This window comes from Gasterosteus aculeatus, chromosome 11, assembly GCF_964276395.1.
Source record: "Gasterosteus aculeatus chromosome 11, fGasAcu3.hap1.1, whole genome shotgun sequence".
Taxonomy (NCBI): domain Eukaryota; kingdom Metazoa; phylum Chordata; class Actinopteri; order Perciformes; family Gasterosteidae; genus Gasterosteus; species Gasterosteus aculeatus.
Genome location: NC_135699.1, coordinates 9,232,507 through 9,246,706, shown reverse-complemented (window position 1 = coordinate 9,246,706; position 14,200 = coordinate 9,232,507). Strand labels below are relative to the sequence as shown.

Genomic DNA, 14,200 nt, shown 5'->3' with positions numbered 1-14,200 from the left:
TACTGTCTACTGAGACAAGATTCTTTGAAATGTGCAGCTCGCAATCACATCACAATTTAATTTATAATTCCGCTAGTTAGGCAAGAGTTTTGCAAATGGAGAATGACTTCACTGATAGAAAATCCCCAAAATGGATGTTGTTGTGCCAATGTGAAGGCTGTTTATGTGGATCTCCAGGGTTCTGCAGGTCTGAAGGGAGGAGAGGGCCTACCTGGTGTTGCAGGGCCTATCGTAAGTCTGTCTTTGTTTACTTTCCATACTATTCCCTGCGTGTTCTATAACATGCTATCGGACATATGAAGCAAGAGGCTGTTTCCATGGTAATCAGTAATCATGACCACAACATTAAATCAAAGGGAGCTCCATGTGACATGCTCTCCTCATCTCTCTGTCACCTCTTTTTTTGCAGGGTTCCACTGGAGAAAGGGGACCTGCTGGTCCGGCAGGCGCTATTGGCCAGCCGGGACGGGCCGGCGCGACGGGTCCCCCTGGCCCGATGGGAGAGAAAGGCGAGCCAGTAAGATTTGGAACATTGCAAAATCTGTTTCTTAGGCAATCGTTTCCAAAATCACGCATCATCTCCAACCATTGGGTAATAAATAAGACGTGCTCTCGCCTTGGAGTGTGTCCTGATGTGACAGAGAGCAGGAGGGAGTAAAGGACACTGAGAGATAGGCAGGGAAAAAATATGAATGTGACAAAGCCTTCTTTCATCGGCGTGCATGTGTCATGCCGCTACACGAGGATAGAAAGTATTGTAGTATTTACTAGATTTGTGCTGTTTTCCCCTCTGTTCTGTTAGGGAGAGAAGGGGCCTGTGGGGCCGGCTGGAAATGATGGGGAAGTGGGACCTGTCGGGCTGCCAGGCGCGACAGGATCGTCTGGACCTCCTGGAGAGGACGGAGACAAGGTAGTCATATTGGACACATGGCAGATTATGAGACAATGGTCTGCTTCTCTGCAGTTGTTTTGCAGCTGTGTATTATTTTCCCTCTTTTGTAGTTATTTTGCATCTCTGCAGTAGTTCCATTTCAGTTTCTCTGAGGTTTTTTACATGTACAAATGACGTGATGTTTCAAGTGAAGACAAATGGGACCCCTGAGCCTGTGCATGTCAGGCCTGTTTAAGTAATTCTTCCACAATTGGACAGCCGACCTGCAGCACCGCTGTTAATGAATTTTTTGGACTTGTCGTGTCAAGGTGGGTGGAAGGCAGGACTTAAAACGCAGACGTCAAAATCAAAAATACTTTAATAGTCATAAACTCCAACACAAAATGGCCAAGGGGCAAAAACGCATACAGGTACCGGGGGGGAATAAAGGCTGGCAGGAACTAGCGCCATCCAGGAAGATAGACAATGACGCGACAAGTGACACAAGAGACACACGGCTTAAATACACAAGGGAGGTGCAGGTGATTGGACACAGGTGGAAACAATCAGACAATTACAGGGGATGACAGGACAAGACAGGAAGTGAAGTTACCCAGGGAGACAAGAAGCAGAAAACTACAAAAAAAGACGACGTGAACCACACCGTGACATTGTGTGTACGTTAACATGTTTGCCTCTGTGTCCCTATAGGGAGAGACAGGAGGACCAGGCCAGAAGGGCAGTAAAGGAGACAAAGGAGAATCTGTGAGTATGAATTGCATGTGATACGTCCTAACAGTTCATCTTTACTTGGACCAGGAGGTAGAGGACAAACTGACTTGAAACTGGTTAGCTGCTATTCATTGTAATACCTGCTTGCCTGGACTCTGCATCATTTGTTGAAATGAGCAGATTGTTTTAAGAGGGTCTTTCCTTTCAGGATTGTGGATTGAACTATTCTTCTGCTCTCGTAGGGATCCGCAGGACCTATTGGAGTCCAAGGACCTGTGGGCCAAACAGGACTGCCAGTATGTTACAAAAACTCTTGAATACATCATATACAAACATACCATGGAGTAGCTGGTTTGGGTTGTACAGCGATGACCTGTATTTATAATTCAGGGTGCAGATGGTGAGCCAGGTCCTCGTGGGCAGCAGGGCATGCACGGGGCAAAGGGAGATGAAGGACACCGAGGCTTTAAGGGAGCATCTGGTCCTACTGGACTACAGGTCAGAATTCCTGTCAATTCCAAAAACAGCGTCTTTCTCCGTTGGCTCATCCCGGATTCACATTTATACCTCACTTTATCGCGGTCTTCATTTTGATGACCATATCTTTATTTGCAGGGAATGCCGGGACTACCAGGGGAGAAGGGAGAGAGCGGGCATGTTGGCTCCATGGTGAGTACTGTTCTGCAGGCTCATCACATATATAACACTCTTCTCAAGTGTACTGCTGCGGTCCAGGTCTCAAGTCTGCTCTCGACACCACTTTACTGACATTTTTTATTTAGCTTCAGGATTGTTATGACTTTGACTTGTCTTGTTCTTGTCTGATATTGGAAATCGACTTGACTTTCCTTTACTTTCCAAAAACCTTTTTGAGTATGTTTAAAATTGTAAAAGCAGTTAGATGGATCTTTTTGGAGATCAAACATGTATTTCAATGTTTCATTTACTGGTATAAAAACTCTTAATTATTTACTAGGGTTATTTAGGGTGCAATGCAGAACCTGTGCAAGTAAATTTCTGCTTTTGATTTGATTATTTTGGTAATTTTTTATTTCATGTGACATAACATTGATTGTGTGCGTGTGTCAGTATAAGTGTAACCACTTGGCTCGAAAAGCTGCCCAGAAACTATGTTACAAAAAAATTTTCAATGCAATCAGTGTATAATAAAATGCATTGCGTAATGCCTTCATTTAAGAAAAATAATAATGTTATCGAAACAAAAGGCTCACAATGCGAAGAGGTGATACATGTTGTTTCCTAGATAATTGTAAATTCAGCAGGTTTAAAGGTTTAAAGTGTGGCATTGGCATTATAGGAGCAGGGACACAGACAGCCTACCTCTTTAAACTTTCATTAGTGCCGTTTTGTTTGTTTTGTGTTTTTTTGCGCTGATCCCGCTGCTGCGTGACAAACTCAAAGAACAAACTTATTTTGCTGATACTTATTAACACTCGCTGCCCTAAAACTACAGGCAGCAGTGTTGAGCGGGGATCTGTTCGCCTCGATGTCACAGAGACTCGGGTTGCACAAAGAGGTGTTGACAGACCTTTTCAGTGAAGCCAGTTACGGTTTGGCACGCGGAGCAGTCAAGTGTGAGACACGCGATTGAGATCGATGCTCGCCGGGTACGAGCTGCGTTTACATTGAAACACCTAACAGTCTAATCCCCTCATCTGTTGGGGGACTGAGCAAAACATTTTCCAAAGTCGACAGTTTGTCATGTGATAACAGAAAGAGCGCAGGTGTGACTTTTAACATTAATGATTGTTCTACTCCCTGTTGTGGAGGATAACCTAATTCATACGGAGACATTCGACAGCAACACTATGAAGACACTGAAGAGTGGCTACATTTTGCATGGGGGCTTAACACATTAGCTATATACTCAGTTGTGGAAACTAGTAAACCATATTACCATATAACCAGCATTGTGTTCCTTATATGGCTGTTGGACTATTTTCTGATAAAAGTTGACATCCACAGTCATGAAGGAGAAAGAAACCTTAACAACTGTAACAATCTCCACTCGTCTGTTGATGAAACGGTGATGGATCTTCAAGGCTGACTGTGAATGACAGTGACTTTATGGACAAGAGGGACGAGCCCACAGGAAGAAGCGGCCCCCTTTGTAAAATGACGAAAAGGATCCAAAACAGGAGAGGGAAAGAGTTGCAGAGAGGACGCAGTGATGCACTGGAGTGGAAGGAAGAGGCAGAGCACTGACTGTCGGCAGGATGGCGGTGTGACAGCTGCTAATCAGATTAGCCTCAGCCTTGGCTGTCTAATGAGCATCCTCCTTTGTGACACTCATCTCGCAACGCTGTCAAGCATGAACATGCGCTCAACAAGATTCTCTATAGCTCCTCTTCTCCATTGCCAGATTAGGGAGGGAATCAGAAAGGAAACAAAACAAAAAAAACAAAAAAAGAAAGAAGACAGAGCAGAGATGCTGAAGACTCAGTGGGGAAGTTTCATTCATGTGTGAGCGTTGCGGATCACAGGATTCTCCCCTCTAATGCTCAAGTATCTCTCCGCCAGAAGGATATATGTTTCCTCTAGTCCCACACAGTCTCTCTCCGGGCAGATTGTCTGTCTTTCTGTCACAGTGTGTTCACAACACAAGGCTCCCTCAAAGACGAGATTCAGGGCACAGTTCAACACACACACACACACCCGACTGAAACTGAAGCCGGGTACAGTTGGGATTAATTGCTTCCCGCTATCTCTTGAGCGGCACACAAGAGTCAAATCACGTGACGTCAGAGAATATGGTCTTTCAAACCACAGAGTAGTGGTTTCTTATTAATAAGAGAGAATATGAGAGATGGGAGGGAGGGATGAATCCGAGCTTGTGTCATATTGAGGGTAATAACCTGTCTGGATGTCTTCATCATGTCACCACGATAATGATCATGGCGACTGGGGGCCGTTGCATAAGCGAACCTCCATGACCTGACTTCTAACACTCATTTAATTTGAGAGGCGCCAGCCAGGCAGCAGCTCAGTTAGTTTGTATTTCTGTGTGTGTTTTATTAATGCACTATATACTTATTTCATCCGCACTGATGTCCTAATGAGACATTTTACTTCTCTCTCCACAGGGGCCTCCAGGACAGCATGGCCCACGGGGCCCTCAGGGGTCCATCGGTGGAGAGGTACAATCCAGCATGACTTTCTTAAATGACATATTATGGTTTAGATAACTAGGAACATAACTATATAGTATAGAAGGAATAAAGGGAACACTCCATACAAAAACATACATAAAACATAAAAAACTTTAAAGCAAGGAAAAAGGGAATGACCTTACAAGAAAGAAATTATATCAACAAGCTGTTATATACAGTACCAGTCAAAGGTTTGGACACACTCTCTCATTGAATTGAATGAAATGGGAACATAATTGAGGCTAAATCATTGTTCTTGCTTGTGTTAAATCAACACCAGCAGAGTGAATAATTTAGGGGGATCTATTGGCAGAAATGAATATATATATATATATATATATATATATATATATATATATATATATATATATATATATATATATATATATATATGGATTCTACTGCACCCCAGAATGGCAAACCAAACACTGGCACCAGATTGGGCATGTCAGCTTTTGGCGTGAATCACCCTTTTATATTGCCACATATTGCACAGTGCACCTTTTAATCTACACATTTTTTATTTTCAATTTGTAAATTACACAGACCCTGTGCGAGTATTAGAGTTAGCAGCACACCCTTGTGATGCATACAGAAAACATGAGGATGCATTAGTTTTGGAATCCAATCAATACATAGCATCGTTAATCATCAAACAATATCCTTTAAACACAACATACAGTTCATATCCAGCCTCTATATATATTCATATACCGTCTCATCATTTCAACACTTCCTGCCACAGACCATCCTCTGCTTTTGAGACTTGAATTATTAAAAAGTATTAGGATATAATCCCTGGGAGAGAGTTATATTTACTGCTTTATGAATCATTAAGAAGTATTAGCCTATCATCCCTGAGAGGCAGTTATATTTACCTCTAGTAATGGCCGTCTCTCCGCAGCTTCTCACACCGGTCAATTATTCAGCAGCAAGCGGCAGAAATATGTGTGAGCTTCATGCAGGAAGCAACAAAATACAGCAGTGAAGAGAGGACGGGATCCATACATGGCGTGATACAGGAATTGTGGAAAAGAGGCCAAACGGTGGTGTGTGAGGGAAGAGCGCGTGTGGTGGGGGGGTGGGGGGGGGCTGCAGGGCTGTACTCGACGCTCGTGTTAGTGCACTCTACCGAAGACATGCTTTTAGTGGGTTCGTCTCAAGACAAAGCGCGATGACAGGCATGTGTGAACGACAGACATGTGTGCACGCTGACATGCATGCACATACACACTCGAACAAATGAAACTGATTGAGAGGGAGGGGAGGGGGGGGCAGCAGCAATTCTACTGGGTGTCTCAGGGACTATCCAAACCTGAAACGGTATTTCTCCTTGTGTTGTGATAATTTGATTCCAGTTTCAGCATTCTCTGTGAGCAAAAGGATACTGCACCAAGAACTTGATTTTCAAAAATCAAATGAATATTTTATTCTTGAATTTTGGCTCAAGCTGCTCTCTCTCTCTCTCTCTCTCTCTCTCTCCTCCAACCACAGGGCCCACCTGGAATGCCTGGTGGAGTTGGTCAGCTTGGAGTTGTTGGGGAGAAGGTCAGCATTTTTCCATGAGCATAAACATAGCGTGATTGTGCACATAGAGTGGAATATCGGTAGTTTGTGTCGTTGTGTTATTTGTGTTTCAGTGTGTTGTGTGGTTTTATCTCTCCCTATCAGGGTGAGGACGGAGAAGCAGGAAATCCTGGGTCCGTTGGAGAGCCCGGCGTTGCTGTAGGTCACGTCAATTCCATCATACCTTCCTGTCTTGCTCAACCTCATTCTTTCTTTGCCCTTTCATTGACTGTGATTTCACATGTCGCTGTCCCAGGGTGCTAAAGGGGATTTCGGGGAAAAAGGTGACTCTGGCCTTTTCGGTGCAGCTGGGCCTCCGGGACCCAGAGGAACACCGGGGGAGGACGGACCCAAAGGCAACCTTGTGAGTCTCTGTCTCTCTGGATCATCAACTCTTTCTTGCTCTGGTTCTCGGTTCAGACTAGTGATGTAATATGATGGTTTCTAGCTCACTGGTTTTCTTCACAGGGCCCAGTTGGATCTCCTGGCAATTCAGGCCCTGCTGGAGAACCTGGCGTCAATGTGATTATTATTGTTGTTATTATTATTTTACCATTCATTCATCATTAGGTTATTGGCTGATTATTCCTACGGCATGACATATTTTTCTCCAGGGAGTAGATGGCGGACCGGGGTCTAAAGGAGACAATGGAGCATCTGGCAACGGAGTAAGCAGTGACTTCTTACCTCTTTCATATGTTTGCTCAGCTAAAGTCTGTATTCTGTGACATATTAAGGTTTTCCTTCTTCTTCCTTATTGCTCAACAAAGGAAAGTGACGCGTTTGTGTTTTAACTTCTAACTCAGTTCTTTTGTCTCTTTTCAAAAGGGACCTCCAGGAGCCTCCGGAGAGCCAGGTCCTTCAGGACCTCCAGGACGGAGGGTGAGCACATTCAAATTGGATTGGAAATTGGATGAATGTGTTTGTGTAGCTACTGTATATGTGCTTGTATGCAGTCATTAGCTTGTGTCATCATGTCAGTCAACATTTTCTTCTCCAACCCAAGGGTCCTATAGGTGCTGCGGGAAAAGAAGGGAAGCAAGGCATGAAAGGAGCCAAGGTAAGGAGGATGGCTGGCACTGAGCTCCATGGTTCTGTTTGAACAAAGCCCTTCTGGTCATTACACCTGACCCTCTGTGTCCGTCCCTCTGCTCCGTAGGGGACAACGGGGACCCAGGGTCCAGTTGGGAAGACAGGCCCAGTGGGACCTCAAGGCCAGCCAGGGAGGTCTGGCCCAGAAGGTCTTCGAGGCATCCCAGGTTCAGCGGTCAGTAGACAATTCAAAAAGCTTTGTTTACTATCGCTTTTGAGTGTGAAACAACATCACTGGTCGTGTATTGTAAGTCGCTTTGGATAAAAGCGTCAGCTAAATGAAATGTAATGTAATTTGTTTTTTGCATAGCATTCAGTTCATACACTCATGTGATTCTTCTGCAGGGCGAGAATGGGTTAAATGGGCCACTAGGACAAACTGGACCACCAGGACCAATTGTAAGGCCTGTTAATGGCAACATTTATAATGATAAATGGGGATTCAAACAAAACCCTATTCCGTGTGCATTGACCAACTAATAAATCTGCCATTGTTAATAGGGGCCACCGGGACTTCTGGGATTAAAAGGAGACCCTGGAAACAAGGGAGATAAAGTGAGTATTTTACCCTTGACAGTGACAAAACTCTGTACGAGTTCAAAGCCTCGGAAACAATACTGATGAACTATGTCTTGTTCTGCAGGGTCATGGTGGTTTGATCGGTCTAATTGGCCCCCCAGGAGAACCCGGTGAGAAGGGAGACAGAGGCCTCCCTGGGATCCAGGGTACCCAAGGGCATAAAGGAGATGAGGTGCATTAGGTTGAAGAATGATGCATCTGATGCACTTCTACACAACAGAAAGTTCTGTTTGCTAACAACATATGCCTCTCTTTGTAGGGTACGCCCGGCACACCTGGTCCCACCGGTCCACTTGGACCACCTGGACTGTCGGTAAGTCACATAGGTGTTATTATCTATTCCCATACTGTTAGTCTCCCTTCTATGGATATAATCCTTTTTGAGAATGATACAGTTCTAATATGTGACTGTGTGTCCGCTGTATTTTGTTAATGTACATACAAATATTTTGCAAATATCCTGCACAGGAACATAAGATAACATAAGACAGGAAGATCATAATATTTTTTTATAGGTTATTATAAACTTGATTTATATCCGTACACATAGGTCCATATAGATAGAAACAAAAACAACAAAACTAAATACAAGAAAAGACATTCAGATACTTGTTCCGACGTTTATGAAATAAATTATATTTATGGATTAGGATCTCAGACATTTAGCAACTGAGTTCATCTAGTAAAAGCTAATAAAATAACCTTTTTATACATAAAACAGTGTTTTTATCATTATCAGTAATCATTGACCATAACCTGTGTGTCACTAAGCAGCTAGCAGTATGTTGCAGAGCTTAGATAACTAGAATGCTTATGCGTAGATCATTTTTTTGTTTTTACTGCTCACTCACTCCTCCCCTCCCTCTTAGGGCGCAGCTGGCGAGAAGGGATCGAAGGGAGAAACCGTGAGTTCCGTCATCTTTCTAGTTTGCATTGCATTGCCACCTCTGTACTCGCACCTCAGTTTGGTTAGCAGCTGCTAGGAACACGTTCCAGTAAGGAGAGAAAAAAGGAGTTTGTTCATTGGCTTAAATGTACAATGCTTCACAATCATAATGCTCTGCTTTGTCCACTGCATGTCTTCGGAACTGAAAGCCCGCTGCACGGCCATGCTTGCCTTGTGTGTCCTTTTTTCCACCGTGCCCCGTTAATAGGATTTGGTTCTGGTGTAAAACCACTATTGTGTGTCTTGAGAGCCGGGGCCTTGAACACAAAGTGCTGATGCACACAGATGGATAATCCCATATAAGCAGCCATATCTGCCTGGATAGAGCTGGGATTTAGCCAAGTGGTGCGAGAGAGGCTCCAGGTGAGACGGGCTTGACACAAAAGTTTGTTCCCTTCAATTCTCCAGGGTACTGTTGGTCCCAGAGGAGATCCAGGCTCTGCTGGACCCCCGGGGCCCCCAGTGAGTACTGCAAATCATCCACATCGTGGCCTTCTCAGTGCCACAGCATTACCCTGTTTTTTTGCCCCGTCACTTCTTGCTCACCTCTCTCTGCTACTTCCAGGGACCTCCTGCAACAATGATTGAGCCTCTGCCTATCAGAGAGGGCAGGCGGAAGAGACGAAGGCACCCCGCTCAGGTAGAAGGAGCAGCCCCGTTCGGGGAGGAAGATGTGGATCTGGAGGACTTACTCCAGGGAGATCAACCTCTGGAGGACGCCGAGGGCATGGAAGAGGTCTTTGCCACCCTATCTTCTATGAAAACCGACGTCGAAGTGATGAGGAGGCCCTTGGGATCCTTTGAGAGCCCCGCCCGGACCTGTAAAGAGCTCATGATGGTCCAACCGCACTACAAAGATGGTTAGCAAAGACAATGATTAATGATGAATGCATATTTTAACACCTTCAATGTCTTATGCACAAGAGACAAGTCAAGTGAAAATATTAACAGATTCTCAAATAACTCCATCCATCGATCCATCTTCAAAGTCACTTATCCTTCATACAGGGCCCTATTTAGGTAATGGATGGGTTCATTATATCAATGTTTGGTGCTTGATCGATGTCCTTTCTTTGTGCGTTTTGCAGGAGACTACTGGATTGATCCTAACCAGGGCTGTCACCGAGACTCCATCAAGGTCCACTGTAACTTCACAGCTGATGGAGAGACATGTCTCTACCCTGACAAGAGGATTGAGAATGTAAGTCTCCAATCTCTCGCCGTCAGCCGTTACAAAGCCGACCCCGTCAAACAACATCAGGGCAAAAATCACTCTCTACATCCCTTGAGCCTAAAATTGACTCAACATTGTCTTCTCCCCTCCCTCCCTCTCTCTCTTTCTCTGCGTGTGCGCTTCTAGGTGAAATTAGCAGCGTGGAACAAAGAGAAGCCAGGAAGCTGGTACAGCCAATTCAGGAAAGGCAAACAGGTACAACAAAAGTCTAGCCTCCCACTATTCATCTCAGCTGGTTCCAAATGCCAGGCAGTCTTTTTCAGCTAAACTACTCAGACTAATTGAGAGTGCTTGAATGATATTCATGCATACGATTAAACTTCAAGCATCTTTTGAGTGTGTTCACACGTGTGTCGGTGTGTGTGTGTGTGTCCATCCGTGTGCTATATATATGTATGATTTGCACTTTTGACAATTTGGTGTGAATTCATGAGACCATGTGCAATGAGAGAACTGTTTTTCCGGTTGTCAGCAGTTAAATTCAGCATTCTGGATGACTCACAAAGAGCTTTTGTCAACTCTCTCTCGCTCATTGACGGGCATGCAGGGCAACACGCCCAGAGCACTGGCCTTTCATGTGCACCTGATCAGAGGTCTCATAACACTCTCAGATAATCATAGAGCTGCCAGCAAAATTGCAATTCACTAACTGCCTCGCATCGCACAGAGTCCTCTGATTTACGTACGGTTTATTTCTCTTTCCTTAATCTCCCTACTTCTTCCTTCACTTTCTCCCATCTGTTCTGATTCTGAAGAAGTTGTTTAACTTTTTCTCCCTCGCCAACGTAAACGCCTTCATCAGCAGAGGGTGGCAAGTTTGTCCTTTCTGTGATATAATAAAAACTCTGATTATAGTCTTAGATATGTTTTTCTGTGGATTTGTCTGAGAAAACTTGGGTTGTTTTTCATTCTGCAAGATTTCACGTCATTTAAAGGCAATGCAGTTTTAATCAGGAGTGTATAGTACATAACACACCCGCCTATGTAGAACACTAATGCCTGTGTGTCATCCAGTTCTCCTACAGTGACAGGGACGGGAACCCTGTGCATGTAGTTCAGCTGACCTTCCTGAAACTCCTGAGTGCCACGGCCAAGCAGAGCTTCACCTACACCTGCCAGAACTCTGCAGGCTGGTTTGACAGCACCTCTCGCTCCTATCAGCGCGCCCTCCGCTTTCGGGGCAGCAATGACGAGGAGCTGACACAAGCCAAAAACCCCTTCATCAAAGCAGTTCATGATGGATGCCAGGTCAGTGGCCACGGGAAGGGACTAGCTGGACAAATAGGAGTTAGCCTGGTACAGGGAGCCAGGCCAGAGGGTGCGGGGAGCTTGTTAGTCCTATTAAGCCACGCTGGTTCTAATAATGGCTTTAATTTTTCTCTTTCAGTTCCGCAAAGGTCAGGAAAGGACCGAACTACAGATTGACTCTCCCTCGGCGGAGTTTCTCCCTCTCATAGACGTGGCTGCAGCCGACTTTGGCAACGGCAATCAGAAGTTTGGATTCCAAGTGGGACGAGTATGTTTCAACGGTTAACGTCTTGCCGGCAACAAAAAGAAAAGACCTGCACAAAGTTTTCACTCAAGGAAACTGGACTTTTACTGCTTCCCAAGCAATATTTATTATATCATGTTCCTGTATGTGATGGGTTTGTGGTATATAATTTAAGACTATTCAAAAAGCCAATGAGATTGGTTCTATGGCTTAACAACAACAAGAAGAACAACAACGAGAAGGAGGATGTTTACCAGTGGGAACTAAGCACATTCACCAATGCCAACCAAATATATATGTTTTTCTTTTCTTTTCTCTCACTGCTCATGTGTGCTGCAAAAGATCTTTTATGACCACTTGTAAACCAGGCAGATCAGTATGTTTCCTGCAGAGTAACAGTCTTTCATTCTGTGGTTTGTGTCGGTTAAGTGGGACTTCTCAGACCTTGGATGAACTAGTGTCTGCCTAAGGTTTAACACAGGCTGCGGCCGAGTAAATCAGAAACATTGTCACACTCATTTGCATTCTCAGATTTCCTTATAATGACAATTGCATAGCAGTTGCGAACACGCCTAGCATATCAATTCCACACAAGCACCATAATTAATTTCCTGTGTGCAAGAATGATACATTATCCTTTTTACCCTTCAACTTCAGTTTGCTCAGTGAATTACATCGATTAGTATTCAATAGGCGTAGCTAGTTATTGAACCCAACACTTACTTGAACGGATAAGGTTGTTTCCTTTATTGGACTGCGTCCCGCCATTAGCTTGTTAATAAGCTTTGTGAGCCCTCCATCTTTTCAAGGACTACAGTGGTTTATGTCAGACTAACACTATTTTTTACCATGTTTTATATTAACATATGACATGACAAGCAAATATGTTGAGAATATTTTGAGCAAGAATTAAGAGCATGTTGATTAAAAATGATCTTAACTGCATTAGTTTTTCATACCAAAAGACATATCTCTTCCTGACATAACCTTACTTTGCTTTTTCACACAGTTTTTTCTCATATGTTGAAACTGAATACGCTACTGTTCATTGATATGATTTGCTCTTTGGTGGTGCTAAGGATGATTCTGTTACACTGCGTCTGTGTGTCTCTGTGGGCAGGATTAGAGGACTAGAGAGGCAGAGGGTATTTGCACTTTGAGCAGCACAAATCGCCCCTCAAAGGCCACGGACTTGTCTTCTGGCTGATTGTGCAAATTTCACAGGGTCAGTGAAAAGAGGTTTGTGACAAGTGTGGTTGATTGCTTTAAAGGAAAAATCTATCTTAATGAAATCTAGACAACCATCTTCCTAACTAGACATTACAGCATCGAGGCTGGAGTCATTGGTGTCATCATGTAACATTTTGAGAACTGAATAGATCGTAGTTTTTTTTAGATATTTCTTTCAGATTACCATAGATAATTGTAGAGGAGTGAATCACAATTTGACCTCACATCCCAGTAAATTACCACAGGTCCCGTTATAGTGCCATGCCTTTATTCACAGTCAGAGTTACAGCTCCAGGATTTGTGTTTCGATGACATTATTACTATACGGTCTGTCTCTGTATGTCGGCTCGAGTGGAGACTTCTTCAATCTGTTAAATGGGAGCTGTGAAATATTACAGATATTACATAGAGTATGCATGTGATATCTATTTTATGGATGATTTTACCTTTTAAAATGTTAACGCTCTGTCTACCTCCTCCTCAAACAGCAGACGGTGTGCCCGACGTGGGGAATTTGTTGAACTTGTTTCAAGGCGTTTAAGAATTCCAGTAACTAACACTTCTCCTCCTTTCCCTTCATGTGCTGCCCATCCTGTGTATTGTGTTCGTCGTACTCATTTTATATACTGTACAGTTATTCTTAGGCCTGAATGAAAAACATGCATTTGTCAAAAATTGATGTTCGAATAAAAACAAAGAAGAAATTGTCCTCAGATATGGTTTTCCCCTTCAGACCCTTCGGGCGGGTTGGAACAATAACCACGAGAGCACGAGGCTTCCTGCGAGGTCCAGTTAGAGTGTAATATACAAACAAGGGACTTCATTACTGACTGGTTCTGCAACATTCACTCAACAAGCTCACAATCGGCCGATGTAATCAACTCTGATTTGCTTCCCAGTTCGTTTATTTCAATTAGCTCTGTTTCAGTCCTCGAGCGAAGGCTACAGCGAGACAGAAGCAAGTGAAGGGTGGGTGGAGAGAACAAGAGAAGAGATCTGTAATGAAAGGTCTGAGGATAAGGAATATAACAGAGATTCGGTCAGTTCGGTTGAGTTAGAGCTGCTCTGATGGGTATTTATGTGAGACAGACAATGAGAGAAAACGTCGGTAAACGTCCCAATGGTTAATTTATTTTTAGTCTGGATTTCTTTATGCCTCTTTCACGTTCTCTCTCTCTCTCTCTCTCTCTCCCTCTCTGCCTGCCTACTTATCTCTGATGATATACCACAACAAAGACACGCGCAATAATTGCTTTTTTCTCCATTCACGCAGACTCCTGTGCATGCA

The 14,200-nt window shown here is 43.9% G+C and overlaps 1 protein-coding gene across 3 annotated transcripts in view; it reads left to right on the top strand.

Moving 5' to 3' along the window:
* Positions 1–13,625, top strand: part of col5a3a (collagen, type V, alpha 3a) — a 40,701-nt gene extending 27,076 nt beyond the window's left edge. For all 3 annotated transcript variants that reach the window (XM_040191419.2, XM_040191418.2, XM_040191420.2), the window contains exons 41-67: positions 178–231; positions 410–517; positions 803–910; positions 1,583–1,636; positions 1,846–1,899; positions 1,994–2,101; positions 2,219–2,272; positions 4,708–4,761; positions 6,268–6,321; positions 6,445–6,498; positions 6,596–6,703; positions 6,808–6,861; positions 6,954–7,007; positions 7,168–7,221; positions 7,346–7,399; positions 7,499–7,606; positions 7,777–7,830; positions 7,933–7,986; positions 8,075–8,182; positions 8,270–8,323; positions 8,880–8,915; positions 9,365–9,418; positions 9,522–9,816; positions 10,045–10,157; positions 10,317–10,385; positions 11,205–11,438; positions 11,578–13,625. In XM_040191419.2, the coding sequence (XP_040047353.2) occupies positions 178–231; positions 410–517; positions 803–910; positions 1,583–1,636; positions 1,846–1,899; positions 1,994–2,101; positions 2,219–2,272; positions 4,708–4,761; positions 6,268–6,321; positions 6,445–6,498; positions 6,596–6,703; positions 6,808–6,861; positions 6,954–7,007; positions 7,168–7,221; positions 7,346–7,399; positions 7,499–7,606; positions 7,777–7,830; positions 7,933–7,986; positions 8,075–8,182; positions 8,270–8,323; positions 8,880–8,915; positions 9,365–9,418; positions 9,522–9,816; positions 10,045–10,157; positions 10,317–10,385; positions 11,205–11,438; positions 11,578–11,724 (2,352 nt within the window). In that variant the 3' untranslated portion in view covers positions 11,725–13,625. The remainder of the gene's footprint in view (positions 1–177; positions 232–409; positions 518–802; positions 911–1,582; positions 1,637–1,845; positions 1,900–1,993; positions 2,102–2,218; positions 2,273–4,707; positions 4,762–6,267; positions 6,322–6,444; positions 6,499–6,595; positions 6,704–6,807; positions 6,862–6,953; positions 7,008–7,167; positions 7,222–7,345; positions 7,400–7,498; positions 7,607–7,776; positions 7,831–7,932; positions 7,987–8,074; positions 8,183–8,269; positions 8,324–8,879; positions 8,916–9,364; positions 9,419–9,521; positions 9,817–10,044; positions 10,158–10,316; positions 10,386–11,204; positions 11,439–11,577) is intronic.
* Positions 13,626–14,200: the final 575 nt, after the last annotated feature.